A 19,237-nucleotide genomic window follows, 5' to 3' on the forward strand; every position below is an offset into this window, starting at 1 on the left:
TGCAAGCCTGATGACCTGAGTCTGATGATCTCATTTCAATCCCCGGAACATAAATAAAAAGTTGGGACCATGTACAAAGCCAGATGCAGTATTGTGCTTCTGCAAACCCAGCACTTCTACAGAGAGATGGAAGTGGAGATGAAAGAAAAATCTCAAAGCCCGTGGGCAGCTAGCCGGGAGTATTCAGTATTAGAGCAGACTCAAGAAGAAAGACCTTTTCTCAATAAGATGAAAGTGGTAACCAACTCCTGACATTAGTCTTCTGACCTACACACACTTGCAAATACTCTCATACAGAATCCCACACATCCTCACATACATACACATATACACAGGTAGGCAATACATATTCATCATTCAAACACAGTCACGTGCACACTCACTCATGCTCACGCATGCACACAGTCACTCACACACACTCACATACAAACACACAGCACAAGCAGGCACACATACACATATTTACACAATTATACATATATAAAAATGGCTGTCCTACTAGTGGGTTATTATTAGGGAGTTACCAAAGAACACAATAAACCAAAGATAAGCAAAACTCTTAAAAATAATCTATTGGAAGAAGGCAAAGAATAAGATTATTTTGCTACAATCTTCATATTTCTTCAATTCCAGTCAGGCATATAAAACGCCTTTCTTCTTGTAAATAACACTATGTTATATAGTCTAATCTATTCCATTGTGTGAGTATGTGCGTGTGTGTGTATGAGCGAGTGTGTGTATACGAGTGTGTGCAGCTTCCTGTGTTTGTACATTTGAGTGTGTGCATGTGTGTGCGCATGCACACATAAGTGCAGTGCCCTCTGAGTCTGGAAGAGAAGGTTGATGCTCAGGAGCTAGAGTTGCAGGGTTGTGAGCCTCTAGAAGTGGCGCAGGAAACTCAGCTCAGGACCTCTGCAGGAACAACAAACATTCTTAACTGCTCAGACATTTCTTCAGCCAGTCTTCACTTTTATATATATATACAAAATATTAAAGAATAGCACACAAAAGGTGGAATTTATTCTCGGGAAGATTCGTGGTGTGGAGTGAGGAGGGTGACTTTAAGTTTTGCCATTTACCTGATTACATATTTACTTTTTCAAAGATGAAAATTGACTTCGTTGGCCCTTCCAGGAGAGGAGGGAGAGGCATTTGTATTCTGAGGAGAGACTGAGAGCTCAGCGATGCTCCCGACAGAGCTGTTCTCTTGCTGAGGCCTCCACACTGTAGTAGTGATGTTTTGATGATCCTCTGATATCTAATAACTATACACTGAGTAGAATATTGTCCTGCTTTCTAGTGTCCTCATTGCTGGGACCAAATTCCTACAAAGAAGCAGCTTGAGGGGTATGATTCTGTTTGGCTCATGGTTTGAGGGGACAGTCCGTTATGATAAGGAAGGCATGGCAGTGGGAGAGAGGTAGGTGATCAGCTCAGCTGTTGGCTGTGGTGGCAGGAGATTGCCGGTGCCTGGTTACATCTGGTCATACCAGGAAGCAAGGAACAGCCTGGAAGTAGAAATGGACTATTTCCTGAAACCACTTTCTAGATTCGGAATCCACCTCTCAAAACACGAACATCAGCTGGAAGAATGAATGAATGTTTACCTCCATAGGTCTGGCACGGCATGCAAATTTCAAGTTCACACCACACCAGTAGCTAAAACTGTGAGCGGCAAAGTAGTCTGGACATGACAGGGCTGTTATGTTCTTGACCTCACAACAGCTGTGGGTGCCAGCACAAAACCATGGGATCTGGTGCACAGGATCAAGCCTTGTCTAGCATGGACAAGGAGGGGCTAAGGAGGCCCCATCCCTAGCTGAGGATTGCTGGAGGAGGGTGTGGTTTCCTTCAAAGGCATAGTCCCTGGTGGGCTGCCCACGTACCACTGAATGGCCCTATGTACAGGCACATACCAGCAACACTGGTACTTCTCAATATGCTGTAAAAATAAAAACAGTGAAGAGTATGAAGAAGAGATGGGGAGTTGCAAGAGGGTTGGGAAAAGTTGGATCATAAGAGTTGAGGGATGGGTATGATCTCAGATGTATTACCAATTAATAAAATAATCAAATGAGCAGAGTCCCATAACTGCCCTTTTAATACTGTGCTGTGAAACTAGAATGGAGACTTTGTTTAGCTTATGTGTTAATCAGTAACTCTGCCATAGTAAGACTTGCTGTTGAGAGGTAGTGACTGGGAAGTGCCATTTCCGTCTGTCTAAATCCAGCCAAGTTGCCAACTGAAATCAGTCGAATATCAGTTTTACATAAGAGTTGGAAGTTAGTGTCAAAGTTATGACCCAAAAAGAAAACCTGAATAACTTCATTTTTACCATAGATCAGTTTTGGCAAAATAAAAATGTCTGTTTTTCTCTACTCTTGCAGCCGGACTCTACTGGAATTTGCTATTACCATCACCCATAGGTTTCTCTCGCCTAGAAGCCCGCTATGAAATCCCATCACTTTCTCACATGAGTGTGGTAGATGAGAATAAGCCTTCCCACATTCCAGAGCACATCTTTCCCGTGCCGCCTCCCCCTCAATACGCTGCATAAAGCTTCGCAGGGGATTTTATTGGAGCCCAATGTGTTCTTGTGGGAGGTGAGAAAGGGAATGTCTCCTGTGGCATTCTTTGCCAGCTGGTTAGGCATTTGATATTAAGTGATACGGAAGCCTATCTTATTTCTCTAAGAAAGAAACGAATGAAAAAGCTATGTTGGTATTCCAGTAAAAATGACCGAGAACTTATTAATCTCAGGCTGTTGTATTACTCCGTGGATCGTATGCATGGTTCCAGCTCTAACAATATTGCCTGTGGACATGAAACACGAGCTCTTACTGTTTATTTTGGTGGGCAAATAGGATTTTGTATGTTTTCTTTATGGTAAAAACATTCCACCCTGAGGTTATTGATATGTCCGTGTTATTTTTATTGCGAGTGAAATGAGATTTACTGTATTACTGCTGACTGAGAATCCCCCGGAGGTGGTCTTTCCTTAGGTAAACTGATACTCCATTAGTGACCCCACACCCTCATTTTCCTGGGCTTAGGAAGCATGCTTGCCTTTCCTGCCTTTCAGGCAAAAACCTCAGGAACTCTGCATTTCTTAAGAGTTCACATGTAGCAGGGGCTGGGGAGATGGCTCAGTGGGCAAAGCGCCTGCAGCACAGGAGTGATGTTTTCAGTTTGGGTCCCCACCACCCATGTAAACTGGATGCTATAGTGTGAGTGTGTAATCTCACACTCCTACAGGAAGATGGGAAGTGGAGACAAGAGAATTCCTGAGGTTCAGGGATGGGCTAGCCTGGTGTAGACAGCAGCGAAATGAGAGACCTTGTCTCAAAAGCAAAGTGGGAAGTGAGGACCCACGTCTGTGGCTGTCCTCTGACCTCCACTTGCAAGTCGAGTACCTGAGTGCATGCCGCACACGAAGATAGACAGGCTTTCTAAGGGCAGCTTGGAGTGCTATGTATTAGTTTGCTCTTAGACCCTCATCATTTGATGTTTAGTTCCTGTGAAGCCTCATCCATTTGCCCACCCCAGGCAAGGTTCTTAATGTCAGCACTATTAGCATGTCAATCCAGATAAGTTGTGGGTAGATTTTTTCCCCCTCTGCATTGCAGAATGATCTGTAGGATCCCAGAACTTTCTGGATGTCAGTAGCATCCGATTGTTTCCAGACTTTGTCAAAGGAAGAAAGAACTGCCTCAAGCTTAGAACTGTCCAGTTAAATATATAAAGAAGGCTTTCATTCAATACAAATCATATATGTGTGTGTACACATATATGTATATGTGTGTATATGCATGCATGTATGCAAGCATGTATGTAAGGCTCTGGAGTGAGGATGGCTCAGTGGCCAAGAGCCCTATATGCTCTTCTAGAGGACCTAAATTCAGGTCCCCAGCACCTACATGCCTGTTCATAACCATCTGTAACTCCAGTTACAAGGGATCTGGCACCCTCTTCTGGCTTCTCAGTCTCTGCACACTTGTGGCAAACACACATTGATGTAGATAGACAATCATACACATGAAATAAACAATAAATCTGAAAATCATTAAATATTAAAAAAAATCTCTTAAAAGAGTAAACTATTTTTGGTTGAACCATTTGCCTGGTCATGCATTCTCATGGTCTTGTGACATCTTTCACCAGTCATGACACATGCATTATCAGATAAAAACCACTAAGGCACATGCATAGAGCGCCTCTTACTTTGTTACGGTGACTACAAGTTAGGTTGATTTTCTATTAGCTGCTCCCCATTATATAACACCTCCACTTGAAGAATTTATTTGGAAACTTTTTTTTCCTTTTTTCAATAATAATAATAAATAAAAAAGAATTTATTTAGATTTGGCTAAATATATATCTAGGTAAAAGGAAAAGGCTTTGTTTCTGTGTTTTGTAGATACATGTGTGTGCAGGTGCAAGTGCGTTTGGAATTGCATATACATGTGTGCTTGTACTCACATGCATGCATGTGTGAGTGTATGTATATGATATCACTATGTGGTATGATGTATCGTGTACATATGTGTATGTGTGTATATGATGCATGTGTGTGTTTTACTCGCAAGCATGCATGTGTAAGTATATATAGGATATGTTTCTATGTGGTATGATATATGCATGTGCGTATATATATATATATATATAATGTATGTGTGTGTATGTACATTCATGTTTAGGCTAGAATTTAACCTCAGATCTCAATCTCCAGGAGACACTTAGCATAACTTTTGAGACAGGGTTTCTCACTTTCCAGAATCTCTCCAAAAGTAGACTAGGTTGGCTATTGAATGAGGTTTAGCCACCCTCTTCTTCTCTCCACTTCCCCTGTGCTGGGGTTACAAGGGCATGCTACCACAACTTGCTCTCCTTAAGTGCATTCTAGGCAACAAACCCAAGTCTCCTGTTTACCCTTTGCTGAGCTATCTCCTCAGGCAGACAGTGTTTGAAAAGCATGGTGTGGACATGTGTCAGGGTCCCAAACACACTGCGGTCCTTCATTTAGAGTCAGTGTTTCTCCCTTGGGTGCAGCCCTCCTAAGCCCCAGCTACCACACTAGCCTCTGCTGGAATGCCCCAACCTGGGGGTTTCAGAAGACTCATCTGGCTCCTCGCTGGATTTGAAAAACAGAGCAGAAACATCAGGATCACAGATGTAGGAGATTCGGTGCCCTGGCCACCCTTCCCAGCGTGCTGCCGGTTCTAAGTGACTCCAACTTGAACGGCAGTGTCAGAACACGCTGCGCAGTGTGAAATGTCGCTCTTGTTTGATGGATGGGATTAGAGAAGATAGAAAGAAAACACACGAAAATTGCCCCCACGGGTTCCTCTTGTGAGTGTCCATTTACTTGGTTGGTTTCTTTGTATTTCTGTTTCTGCGTTCCCCACAGGATTTCTTTGCAAATGCTGTCAATCCAATTTTTATTGCTTTCATTTTTAATACGCTGATTGGAACATTTTACAAAATAGACCGTTCTAACTAAAATTTATCACATTTTATCTGTCAATTTAGGAGCTTGTGCCAAAGGTTACATCACTGTATGGGCACGGGACAGATACTTTGTTGAGTGGCCCTGGGTACTTGGCTTGTCCTTAGCAGCCTAGGCAAAGTCTCTCTGCCCACTACCTCATAAACAAAATTTGCCAAAGACCTAAAAGGGATTGTTAAATGCTAACTACTGCATTTTTCACAGAAAGGGGTTGCTATATCTATTTATGAATGCCCTTCATTTTTCAAAAGCAGACAGTACTTAATTTCCCTTGATCATTTACCAAGATGTAGTGTGGGATTCCCCCTCTCTGGCCTCTCATTTCTGGCTTTCTGTCTACCTCACAGACCCATCTTCCATGGTCTGAATTCTAGCATTGACTTTGCGTTCATTCAGCCAGTCAATAAACAGTCACTATGATACTCCAGTTCCTCAGACTCCCTCCTAGGCAGCAAGGCCATGTTTACCTGAATCCACATTGAACTAACATTTTAAGGAGAGATATAACCATCTGTGTAGATAAATTTCACACTATACTGCTCAGTGGAATTGGGAACAACAGGATCATAGGGAGGAGAAAGTTCCAGAATCTCAGAAAATTAAGAAATATGCTGTATTTTCCAACTGGGGCTTCCATATGGAAGTCATTGTCTAAACTGCAATTGATCTCCTCATAAATGCCAAAGACTTGAAGTTCAAAATCAAGGACATAATTTGCTTTCTGTGAAGGTGCCCCCTTCCTGGCTTTCTGGGTGCTTCCATCCTATCTGCTAGGTGATTCTTCCTCCTGTGTGGGAGTGGGGTGGAGGAATGGGCTCTTAGGTATGTGTTTTTAATTGAAATTACAAATTCTATGTAGCCAAGGACCCACCCTTGTTATTCTGTTTTACTTTAATTGCTTCTTCGGAGGCCCATCTTCTAATACAGCCCCTCCAGAAGTCAAGATTCCAGTGTATGAACCGCAGAGGTGGGAGACACATTCAGTCCATAGCAGAGATATTTTCTGAGAAACTTCTCACAGCTTCAGTTATAGAGCAAAGGAAAGTAATAAAGGAGAGGGATTTAAAAAAAAAAAATGGGGCCAGAGATGGCAGTTGCTTCATTAGCAATAAGTGCCTAAAGCCATGAAAGTTGAGAGGGCAAAGGGTGGGGCCCCAGAAGCTGGAAGCCATCTGTGGAGATAGATTTCACATTGTACTGCTTAGGGGATTGGGAAGAATAGGATCACGGCGGGGGGGGGGGGGGGGGGGGGGAGTCCGGAATCTCCGGTATGGGAACAGAGAGGTTGGCAGTAGTCTGATTGTCAAGCCAGCGACTGAATTCTACTCCCTTGAAGGTTGGTCGGCGGATGAGTGCAAAGGTGAGGCACACTGTGAGGGACCAAGTAAAGGAGTATTTACTGTATGATGTTCCGGAGTCTGTCTTGGGCACACATAGTAAAGGCTCAGGAAACATGTTAAAGAGGAAAATAGAGGCCCGAGAGATGGCACTGTGGCTAAGAACACCAACTGCTCTTTCACAGGGCCCCGGGTTTGGGTCCCAGCACCTAGGTCACATGGCTGAAAACTGCCTGTAACTCCAGCTGCAGAGTTTCCTATGGCCTCTTCTGGCTTCTGTGAGCACCTGCACTTGGACAGTGCACAGACAGATGAACAGACAAACACACATACACAGAAATCAAAATACAAAGGACAAAGACAATTGTCTTATATGAAGCAATCAACTTCATAAAAGACAGTTTAGAAGCCAGGCAGAGGAAGGCCAGTCTCTGTGAGTTCAAAGCCAGTATGTTGTTCATTGTGAGATGCTGTCTCAAAAACAGTGTTTCCTGCATGGCATGATGGTATATACCTTTAACCCCAGTATTCTGTCAGCTGAAACAGGAGGATCAGGAGTTCAAGACCAGCTTCAGTTACTTAATAAGTTAATGGCCAGCTTTAGGTGACATGAGACCCCGTTCCAAAAGCAATCCTCCCTCCAAAGCAAGGACAGTTTGGTAGAATTTTGAGTATATATAGTTTAGTAGCATGTTTTCTCGTTGGGGTATGCCTGTATGACTGTGTCAAGCGCACACCATTTGAACCCACAGAAGCCAGGGTATTGGAGAAGAGCTGCACCTCCTCCTAAGTCCCCTCCCTGTCCTCTGGAATCAGCTCCTTCTGTCAGAACTAGACTATACCAACTGCTGACCTAGCCCTGCCTCTATGATCCTGCCTTCCCCACATTGTGATATAAATAGGACGGTGCGCTTTGCAGTGTTTCGCATCTTTAATGTAACTTAACTCCCTTGAGCCCCACTGTTTTGATGTTCCCACTGGTTACAGCCATCCCTCCTCATTCACAAATTTCACATTCATGGATTCCACCAACTACAATAAAAAGTATTTGAAAATATTGTGCATGTCCATACACATATCTTGTTCTTGCCCCTACCCTCCAGACAGTGTGCTCTAAGTACTTATAGGACTGGTGCTTTGTCTTAGATATTATAAGTAATCTAGAGCATAGGGTTTTCACGTGGCAAAGGTGAATCTTGGTTTTTCTGTATCCTCCAAGTGTATCAGGAAATGCTTCCTTTTAGGGAAACTCGTGTGACTCTGTCTTCAAAGTGCCAGAGAACCTAAAGGGTTAATTAAGACTTCGTCCTGCTAACTGGAGAATGAGCATCGTGATTGATTAACTTTTGTTATACATTTAGCAAAGGAAACAGCCACTGCTTTATCCCTGATTTTTCCCAATCAATAGGAACAGGAGTGCAATCATGTGACCCCGGTTTCTGTGGGTGGCTGCTTTGGCCTTTCACATACATGGAGCTATGTGGGAGGAAATAGGGCTTAAAATCCTACTGAACACTTAGACACCTGGTGGATGTGGATGCTAAGACCTATCCCGCCGGTTGATAAGAATCCCAATGGTTTCTGTGTCCAGGAATTTCTCTGATTTCTCTGTCGTCACTCTCTAGCAGGTTATTCCTCGGATTCATTAGTTCCTATTTTCACCCAGTATCATTTCACAATTGTTTATTGAGGATGATAGAAGGTCAAGAAAATTAATTGTTCATCATACTTTCCTGGAGCATGTCCCATGATCCTGTTATCTATACTACTTCCTTGATGGAATAGAGAAAGTTCTTCTTTCAATCCAGATGCAAGTCATCCTCTTCTCTTTTCATGGAGAAAATATTCTCTGCAGGAAGTACGGACACTAGCACAACATATCTCGAACCTTCTAGGAGTGAAATCTTATTTCCTGAACAGATGCAATTGTTGTGGTCAGTCACCAGCCACCCTTACAAAGCCTGGCACCTTCTCTATCCACTAGTCTTTCAGAGGACTCTTGGACACCACCACCTTGTGTAAGGCTTGATACTGCTCTCTGCCTTTTAGTTATCAAGACAGCTGTGTTCGCAGTTGATTTTATAGGATGATTGAAATTGTCCCTGTGTTTAGCTGAGTTGAGGAACCAGATATTGTAAACCTTCCGGAAGGTAGGAAAACAAGAGTAGGGGCTCTCCTTCCCTGACGTACTCAGTAGAGCTGGACTATCGGCCAGACATGCAGCGGCTTCCTTCATGAATTCTCTTTTGTTGTTTTCTGTTCGCAGATTTTATTCTTCACCGTACAGTCTCGCAACCAACCGCATGATCCCACAGACATCCATCACGCCATTCATTGCTGCCTCCCCCGTCTCCACATACCAGGTACGTCTGTTCACCTGCACCTCATGCGAGTGGTCCTATGCAGTCATGTGCTCCCGAGAGCCCAAAAGTGCACGGTAGAATTAAAAGAAAAATGTGTGGGCCACATAGTAGTCATCCCTTAATACAATAATGTTCATGTGATTAGTGTAGGCTTCCTGGCTTCCCGGGGTTAATTTGCATCTGTTCACTGAATAATCAAATCTCACATGCTTCGTGCTCTTCCTGCCTATGTCAGTGCAGGTCCTTCCATGCTGGGAAATGATGCTGCCTGTCGTCTGCTGTTTTCATTGCTCACATTCCTCACTGGGTCTTCTTTAACAGCACCTTTGCAGGGACCCTACTCCAGGGTGGCGTGCCATTGCCCTCTCTCTCTCTCTCTCTCTCTCTCTCTCTCTCTCTCTCTTTGGTCACAGTTGTCCTGTTAGATGGGACATCCCTATAGGGAAGATCATCCAAGTTGTAAAACATGTTTCTTCTTCCTGCTCTTTACCTCATTTCTTATTCCTAGAAAAATGAGACTTTGGGGGTCCCGTGTATGGAAATTTGGGGGCACCTGAGATTTACTGTGTGTCCTACACTAAGTGTTCTAGCCAGTAGTTCCAAGTCCAGAGGTGAATTGACATAGTCACAGGCCTACCGCAAACCCACTTCTTACCTTGTCCATGGGAACCAGCTGCCAGTGTGCCCGGCACTCTACTCTGTACCTGCTGCTGCTCATGGCTCCTCTTCCAGCTCTCATGAGAACACGCCTGTAAACGCTGAATAGGACAGATGTGAATGGGGAAAGATTGAGAACACACAAGTGTGCGGACCTGGGATTTCTTTGTAGCAGGCAGAATGTGTGTGTGGGGGGGAGTTTCAGAGTGAGCAGGAGGCTAATGTCTCCTATTGCTACTAATCCCATGTCCTTTCCCTGGCTCGGTCACCCCATACATTTTCCAGGATGTCCCATCTGTCAGAGCGCCAGCTTGAAGTTGATATGCTCCTCCCCTTAACCACGGGGCACCCGAAGCACACCTTTCCTTTTCCCCACGCAGACTCTTGCAACTAGATCCCCACGCCAACTGGGTAGAGCTTGTTTAAATTGGATGAGGTATTTCCAGAGTGGCTGACCTCTTAATTGCTGTCTCTTGGGACTCATGAGGTTGTGTGCAGGTGTGTTTTTTCAGTTTTGTTCTTCCTTTAGATGTGCGTGCATGTGTCTGTGTGTGTGTGTGTGTGTGTGTGTCTGCAAGCACACACGTGCATGAGTGTATGTTGTCTTTTTTCTGATCTTGGCCTCTGCTGGAGCCAAGACCACCCACTGAGCCACAGCATGGACTACTTAGGTGACGTGAATAAAATAGCCACAAGAAAGTGATTACATTCTCCCAAACAGCAGATTACGGCTTTTTTTTTTTTTGCATTAATTCTTACTTTGTGCCACTTTAAAAAAAAGAAATTCTCATTCAGGTGACACACATGACACCTTTTTGAAGAGCTGGTGCCTGTCATACACATTTTTCTCCACAGTACCAATTATCATGAGAGAATAATATCACACATGTGTTTAAGTTGACTCAACCTAAAATATCCCACTGCACTTTCTGTTTTATTTCTTTCTGACACTCCCTTTGATACTTGGCTTGCTCTAAGATGGGGTCGTCTGAGGGTGTGGAGCTGTGGTTTTAAGGGAAGGAGTAGAGGCCTTAAGAGTCAAACTCTGATTCTCAGTGTCTCCTTGGATGTCCCTGGGACCTGACCTTCACATAGTCTCTGGGGCTTTTTATGACTTTAGCCTTCAACAAAATAAGGTTTCAGGGTTCAACTATGAGGGCTGGGGAAGTGGCTCAGTCAGCAAAATGCTTATGATCCCCAAAACCCACAGAAAAAGAAGATATAGTGGTACAAATTTGTAATTTCAACAAAGGAGGCAAAGAAGCAGATTTGGGGGCTCACTGGAAAGTCAGCCCACTTGACAAGTTCCAAGCTAATAAGAGAACCCGGCTCAAAAATACGAGGTAAATTTTACCTTATGAATGACACATGAGGTTGTCCTTAGGCTCTATACAAATGTATGCACACACGCACACACATGTGTGTGTGTGTGCTCACACACGTGCACGAGCACACACACACACACACACACACACACACACACAGAGTGGCCTGTGTGGGCATTGCATCCAGCCACCTAGGTGGGGAATTGCTAAATTAATCAGGGCCGAGAATTCCCGCCTCCACTCCCTATGACAGTGCAATGCCACCGAACGCAAGAACGAGGTTTCCTCTGTGATTGCCTTGTCCTAATGAATGCTGTTTGATGCATAGGTCCAGAGCTCTTCATGGACGCCTCATCTGCCATACATTATGCAACCAACAGTAAGTGTTCTCAGTCACCTGAGGCTCAATATTTCTATTATCCAAGTGCAAGCTTTTGTGATGCATAGTGGCTTCGGGGTGGAGCTTTGGTCATATACTAGAACTCTTTCAGACAGACACTTTCCAGAAGCTGAGCGGCCACCAGAGAAGGCACAGAAGCACATACCGCCGGCAGCTAGAGATAGGGGTGGAGATGGAGGCAGAAACAGAAATTTGCATGAAAGACAACTCCTGCTTCAGAGAGAAACTCAGAACTCTTGCCAATTAAGCCTGAAATATGAAGAATAGCTTTTGGGGTCCCCATCATTTTGTTATGTTCCCCTTAATCTCAGTGCACTGTGATATACTCTGGAGACATTTTGGGCCATCATGGCCAAGTACAGACTCAATGAAATGCATTTGTAATTCCTACTAAGGAAAGATAATACCTGGACAGCAAAGTGGGTAGATTTTTAATGTTAATGTCTATTTACCGTTCTATTCTTTCCTGGGGAAGAAACGCCTTTCAGAACGTTCCACGTACCTTCTATTTGCTGGATTAGTGGCTCCCGTCCTCAGTCCCAGTGAGAAGTATTACTGGAGAGCCTGGAAAGCAGCAAAAGAGCCCTCTGATCTTGGTTTGGTTTCGCAGTTTTTATAGCTCTATAGGAAAGGAAGGAAAGAGGAAGACAGATGGATAGAATAAGAGAGAGAGACAGAGAGAGAGAGAGAGAGAATTTCAATAGCATCACACTCATTCAAGTATGAGAGAGGGGTCAGCACCTAGGCAGGGAGTTGTGTTGCTTGGGTTTCTTTTTCTATCACTTAACAGTGTTTAGGTGGAGGTTGGGGTGCAGAAACCATAAATGACAGAATATAAAGTCTGACTACCATAAATATTCTCATTATAGAATTTTAACCTTTTAGATACCTCATTTGCATAAAGCCACCATAGCAAAGACCAGGGGATTAAAAGTACACACACACACACACACACACACACACACACACAGATACATGTGCAAATTTACTGGACTCAGAGGTCAGAGACTATGTTTTACAGATTTGCAAGTCGTCAATTCATCTTTTTAAAAAGTAACTTTTCATATTGCCTCTAGCATTTCAATAACTATCTTTTATTTACATATTTCAATGTATATATAACTTACCACCACAGAAGTGGAGTCTATATTTTGCAAATCCCTCTATTTTCTCTTATTTATACATTTTGGGGGCTTCCTGAGTTCATCTTGCCTGTGTTCTATAAATTATAACAATATGTCCAATACAGAGCAAAAATCCAGGCTCTCTCTCCAAGCCATGAGGTAGAATTCAGCATGTTCTGCCAAAGCAATATATAGCCTAGCACAGATTAAGTCATCTGAGGGAAGCTCAGGAGGCCTGGCAGGCTTTGGAAAGGAGACTGTCCAGAAGGAACCAATAACCTTCTAAAAAATAACAGCGTGCTCACCTACAGAGTACTAATGCTCATCTTCTCTCCCTCTGAGAGAAGCACCGTCACCTTGTGACCAAAAGAAAAACGCCAAACATTTTTCCAGATGTCATGAATGAATCCCCAGTTCTTCTTGAACTTCTAAAACAGGGATATAGGGACGGAGGGGAACAGAGACAGACAGATAGACGGGGGCGGGGTTGCTTAGATCTTAATTTCAGCTGGAACTAGGGACTGTAGCAAAAGCATTCTGATTCCTCTACCTCAAAACATCTTCAGCTCTGGCTGCATGTGTGTTTAGAGCCTATCTTTTTCCCTCAAATAGTAGGGGTGTGTGTGTGTGTGCGTGTTTTAATGCATCTCTTTGGATTTTATCTGGTCAATGATACCACATCATTTCCCATGATTGAGCTATGTATCATGGTTGGGCTTGGCCTCTAAGGCTAATGTGAGGTCTATGGCTCCAGTGGTTTCCTGGACAAAGGATTGTCTGGGCCACCCACCACTTTGTTTTCTGAAAATGAGCTAAACAGTGCCATGGCAACACAGGGTTTTGTAGCATCAGCTGCACCCCCAACAGGCTCGCTGGTTGTCTATACTGTTTAAGGAACTTTACCAGCTGGTCTGAGGTCTTCATCAAGGCAAGAGTAAAATTGCTCTTCCTCTCTCCCTCCCTCCCTCCCCCTCCTCTCTCTCACTCTCTCTTTCTGATACTAATATGTAAATATATTTCAGCTATTTGAGGCCAAGAAACAGACTAACTGGAGCTGGCAAGACAGAACAAGTTGCTGACTGATTGTGTTGATTCTTGACTGGGATTACTGAGCTGGGAAATTGTTCTAGCTCATAGGGAACTGAGCAACAGATTAAATTTTCCTTGTCCTCACAAGAACATAGTAATTTCTAAATAATTATGGATTTTGTTCATTAAATGAGATGTAGTACCAATGCTCTGAAATATGTCTTGGCAAATTATCAACAAGTTGAAATAAATAGATTATCTAATTATATTTTAAATAATATCATTTGTAGAAAATGGATGTTTGTATAGAAATAAACCTAAGGATAATTGAGTCAACCTTTTTCTAACACATTTGGGGAATACTTCCTTGCCAGTAAGTTCAGTGCAAATACCTTTAGCCATAAACATGAGATTATTGATATCATTAATTAATGTTTCCCAATTAAACAGTTTAACATCTAATTCTTAAAGATAATAGCTATTAAGCCAAGAGAACAATCCAATAAGCAGCACCCCTCCATGGCCTGTCCTGACTTTTTTCAATGATGAACAGTGATATGGAACTATAAGCAAGATAAAAAATAAGCCTTGTCCTCTCCCCTCCCCAAAATAGATAATAGCTATTAAGTCTATCTTTTATCACTAAACAAAGCTTGATTGACAGGTATTTTCATATTGTCAGTATCTACATCTCAAATATCTAATTCCAATTATTTTCAGTACCCCCCCCCCCCGTCCTGTTTAGCTTTCAATGTCAATTTGAAACATCCTGGAATCAGCTGAAAAGAGTCCCAAATGTCTGTATTAGATTGGTATATGGGCATGTATGTTGTTTCTTCGCAGCCATGAGATGTAAACCGCAGAACTAGACAAACCCACGTAGGAGTTTATTGGGGAAGGGAATGTGGTCAAACAACAGTGCCCTAGGTGCTGGCCGGGGCCGTCAGTGGCCATCCAGCAGCTGTGCTGTCCTCAGTGTCTGTCCCGTTGTGGTGTTGTCAGTGGCTGTCTCACCCCACCTCTGGTGTGGGTCTTCTGTACCGCGGGTATGCTGCCCTGCTGCTGTGCTATCAGTGGCCCTTGGAAGATGCGAGCGACTCTGAGCATGCAGCGGTGCATACAATGCAGGAATTCTAACATACATGAGGAATTGTATTGACTGATACGTGATGCAGGAGGGCCCAGCCCACTGGGGGTGATATCATTCCCTGGGTAAAGATCCTGAGCTGTGTAAGGAAGCTAGCACACTAGGAGAGAGTGAGCGGGTGAGCCAGAGAGTGAGTCCGGAAGCTGTTCCTCCAGTTTCTGCTCTGACTCCCTTCAATGGTGGATTGTGACACAGAAGTGCAAGACAAAATAAACTCCTTCCTCCCCGAAACTACTTTTGGTTACATTTGTCATCATAACGGAAAGGAAGCCAGATCACCAGATTGTACCTCTATCTACCACACATTTTGTCCCCATCTGTATGCCATGTTGTGTGTGGGCCTCTTTGTGCTGATAGCTCTTCACATTGTCGTGTTTGTGTGCTAATGTCTACATGGGCACCGGATGCTTCATCCTGACCTGACGTCTTTGAGGTTTGATTTGGAGGACCCGCCATGCCCTCAAAGACGATATTCATTGAAAAGAGAATAGAGCTCCTGCAAAGTCATGAGGCCTTGAAGTCGAACCCCGTGCCCTGGGCCTTTTTGCCTCATGCTTGAGCAGCAGTGATTGCTGAGTGAGAAATTAATATATGTGAAGGAAGGGATGGGGCTTGAGTGAGAGGAGATAGACAAGCATACAGGTGTATGCTGCTGTCACGTGCCTGACAAGAAGCGCACCTAGTGCAAAGGCTCTCTTCTGGGGACTCGAGGGGAAGGCTCTCTTCTGGGGCCTTGAGGGGAAGGCTCTCTTCTGGGGCCTCGAGGGGAAGGCTCTCTTCTGGGGACTGGAGGGCAAGACTCTCTTCTGGGGCCTCGAGGGGAAGGCTCTCTTCTGGGAATTCAAGCAGGGGAAACATTTTGGGTTCGAGAGACACAGTAGATTGTGATGGGGAGATTATGGCATTGTGAAAAGTTCCCAGGTGTGGGGTGAACACAGCTTACTCGCATGCCATGCAGTCGGAAAGCGGAGGAGTGAAATGTCGGTACCTACCTGGCTTTCTTCTTTATCCCTTTGTGTTCTCTCTGAGATCCCATGTCATAGGATGTCACAAGTCATATCAATGGGGGGGGGGGTGTTCCCCCCCAGTTATTCCTCTCAAGAAATGTCCTCACAAATGCACTCAAAGTGAGCTTCACCTAGGCATTTTTAAAACTAACCAAATTGACAGTCCATGTTAGTGATTCCGACAGCTTTCCAAAGCGTGTTGTTCCAGTTTGTTTGTCGTCCGTGCCTTTCCTTTCTAAGCAGTGTGCCCTTTTATTATCTTAGAACAAAACAGTCTGGGGAGATCAATGAAAGAGCCCTCCTGGGGTATAGCCAGTGTTCTGGTGTCTGTGCAGGGAGCAGTTCACATTTCGCTACTGTACCTGGATCCAGAGACCTCACTGGATCTTCTGGGATGTTGTCAAATCCCTCTTAAGGAAGATGACCATGTCTGTTTGCCCTGGTTGCTGTAAACTAAGAAAAACCCTAGGGTGAGAGGACTGTGACACATTTGACTGTGAGCAACTTTTCAACAGGCTTGGTTGTCCCTGCACCTCAGCCCAGGGTTCTCAGCTGTTCTTGACTGTTTTCTGAGAGTTCAGTGTCACAGCATCTGGCTGGTGGACTGCACAGAGCGCCTGCTCTCCAGAGCAGCGCAAGTGATGGGAAGGACACATAATCACATCATGGACAGCTCTGTATTCCATTGCACGCGCATTTCCTTAACTCCATACTAGGAGCAAAAATAAATGACAATTCCCAAGAGAATGCAGAGTCCCATCGTCCTCATCTCTGTTTAGGCTCCCGTGAATCCTGAGCCTCCTATTCTTCATACGATTAGTTAGTGTTATTTCATCTCAAGGAGAAAGGTCACCTTTCATTTCTACTTAATTATAACTGGGTTATCTAATTACAGCTGGATAAGAAATGTGCAGTGCCCTTGTTGCAGCTTCGATAGCTATCGCCATGTTGGCTGAGTGGTGATTTTTATGAGGAGCAGACCCTGTGTCTAGAGCTAAGGAGCGAGCAGCAGCTTCCTTTTGACAGTCAGTAGGGCTGTTTTGGAAAGCCAGAATACTGAATTTGAGTTGTCTTTGCCTAAATAGGGGTAAGAACTAAGCTCTCCTCCCAGGGCTTGTGACTTTTTAATTTCTAGGGGTGTTTTCTGACAAAGCATAGCCCCAGATTTGAAAAGAACATTGCAAATTTGTCCCAAAAGCACTGTTTTTGGGCACTTTCTCTTTTATACCAAAACCTGAACAGAACAAAACATCCAAACCTTCACGTTTTCATTACTCAAGTGTCAGAGTGAGATGTCTAGAGTATCTGCAGAAATAACCTGGCCATAAAACATATACGTAGTCACAAGAAATAGCTCCCAACCTATAATAACAACTAACTCCTAAGCTGTGTGTTACTGCTTCCAGCAGAACAGAAACCTTGGGGATGGGAGCAGCCTAGGGACAGCCGTCTTCTCTCTGGTACCATTTTGTTTCCTCTTACTATACCTCTGGAGTAAAGGAATCATGATGAAGGCTTGTGCCGTGGTAGACCCCTTGCCACCTCTACTGGCTTTTCTGCTGCTGGACACAACTCTGAAATTCTTACTACAGCACATTTTCAAATGGAGACTTAGGTGACGTAGGTAAACACCACCATACGAGGTCCACACTTCCCCTTGTGTAGAATGTGAGAGCATTTGCAACTAGAATTCCTTCATGCATAGAGTCTTCGTAGAAGTAACCAGTATGCTTTGTGTGGTCAAAGAAGGATCTATGGCAGCCATATTTTTGGCTGTGAATGATTGGATTCATTAAATATAGGACAAGCCAAAGTAAAAAATAAATAGTAAGAGATAGATAGATATAGACAGACAGAGAGACAGACAGACAGACGAACGGATGGATGGATGTATAGCAAAACATCACTAAATCCAGCACTCACAACATCTAGCTGAGGAAACCGCCTGGGGAAGTCCCTTTAAGGCAGACTCTAGAGTCTAAGGGCAACAGAGTGCCCCCCTCTGGTGAACTTCTAAATGAAAGAGCAAACAGCAGCCGACAAAGATGATATTATCAAACTGTGTGCCCACAATGTGCAGCAGAAACCAACTGGGGAAGTTGAGTTGTCTCGCTGATGGTGCATTGGCTCCTCCCTCCTGCGGCAGGTGCTTCTATACCGTGGGATAAGCATAGCAACCTCTGCTAAAAGTGGGTAACCCCCCCCCCATTGTCCCAGACTGGATGTTTTTGCTCAGTGACTGTTTTGCATTGCTTCCTTCCATGATGCAGAGTCAGGGGACCAACCCCACTACAGATAAGTGGCCTTGGAGGACATTTGACATAAATCACTTGGGTCTGAAATGGCATGTTGGGGAAAAAATGCCCACTTCCAGAGCCAGGGAGCTCAAAAGAGCTTCTCAGTCAGTGAAATCAAACAGCACATGATAATATGCCAGTCATTACACCACAGTCATAATATCATATCACCCAATCTTTAATCATATGGATGTGCATGTGTAGGTACCGAATGTGCATATTTTCAACACATGAACAAGACTGGTCTCTAAGCATGGTTACAGCTTATTTTGCTTTTCTCCACTAATAGAACTGTCTTAGGTTTGCATGGCTATAACAAAATACCTGATTCTGGTATGACAAAAGAGAAAGTGATTTGCTTTGGCTCACTGACTTAGCCACTTTTCTGTTGATATGATGAGACAGTATGACCAAGTCAGCTTATAAAAAGGGAGTGCTTATTAGGGGTTCATGGTTTCAGAAGGTCAGAGTTCATAGCCATGATGGTGGGGAACATGGTAGCAGGCAGGCACACAGCCACTGTCCCTGTAAATGAAATTTTACATCTTAGTACAGCAACTACAAGTTAGAGCAAAATCTAACTTGGAATGGTCTGGGTCTCCAAGTCTATCCCCAGTGACACACCTCCTTGTAATCCTTCCCAAGCAGTTCCACCACTGGGGACCAAGAATTAAAATATATAAGCCTATGGGAACCATTCTCATTCAGATCCCAAACTCATGATTTTCAAGTCTGAAAATCAAAGATAGACAGTGACATCTGTTTAGGCCTCTGTCTCCTCACCCTTGGATGACATCTGAAGGCTACAGGGAGCCCCTCCACCTTGAGTTTAACCTATGCACTTAACAATCCTTTCCCCAGCTTCTTTCGAATGATCTTTTGTTCATTAGCATTGTAGGAAAGCTATTATAGTTTTTTGTCTTTAATCAACTATATATGTTGGATTTAATCCAAAATCTTTTGAGAAAATGGTTTTATTCCTTTCCCTTTTGCCAACTTAACTTTAATTACATATTTTATAATTGTGTAATTTTTAATTTATTTC

The 19,237-nt window shown here is 43.7% G+C and overlaps 1 protein-coding gene across 13 annotated transcripts in view; it reads left to right on the forward strand.

Annotated features, from left to right (window-relative positions):
• Rbms3 (RNA binding motif single stranded interacting protein 3) overlaps positions 1-19,237 on the forward strand; it is a 1,319,552-nt gene that overhangs the window by 1,205,033 nt on the left and 95,282 nt on the right. For 9 of the 13 annotated variants that reach the window (XM_041676984.1, XM_041676982.1, XM_041676981.1 and 6 more), the window contains 2 exons: positions 9,110-9,206; positions 11,517-11,567. In XM_041676984.1, the coding sequence (XP_041532918.1) occupies positions 9,110-9,206; positions 11,517-11,567 (148 nt within the window). The remainder of the gene's footprint in view (positions 1-9,109; positions 9,207-11,516; positions 11,568-19,237) is intronic. The other 4 variants (XM_041676985.1, XM_041676986.1, XM_041676983.1 and 1 more) reach the window with 1 other exon arrangement.

Source organism: Microtus oregoni, unplaced genomic scaffold (genome assembly GCF_018167655.1).
Source record: "Microtus oregoni isolate MIOR12 unplaced genomic scaffold, Mior012 000028F_ref0000031, whole genome shotgun sequence".
NCBI lineage: Eukaryota > Metazoa > Chordata > Mammalia > Rodentia > Cricetidae > Microtus > Microtus oregoni.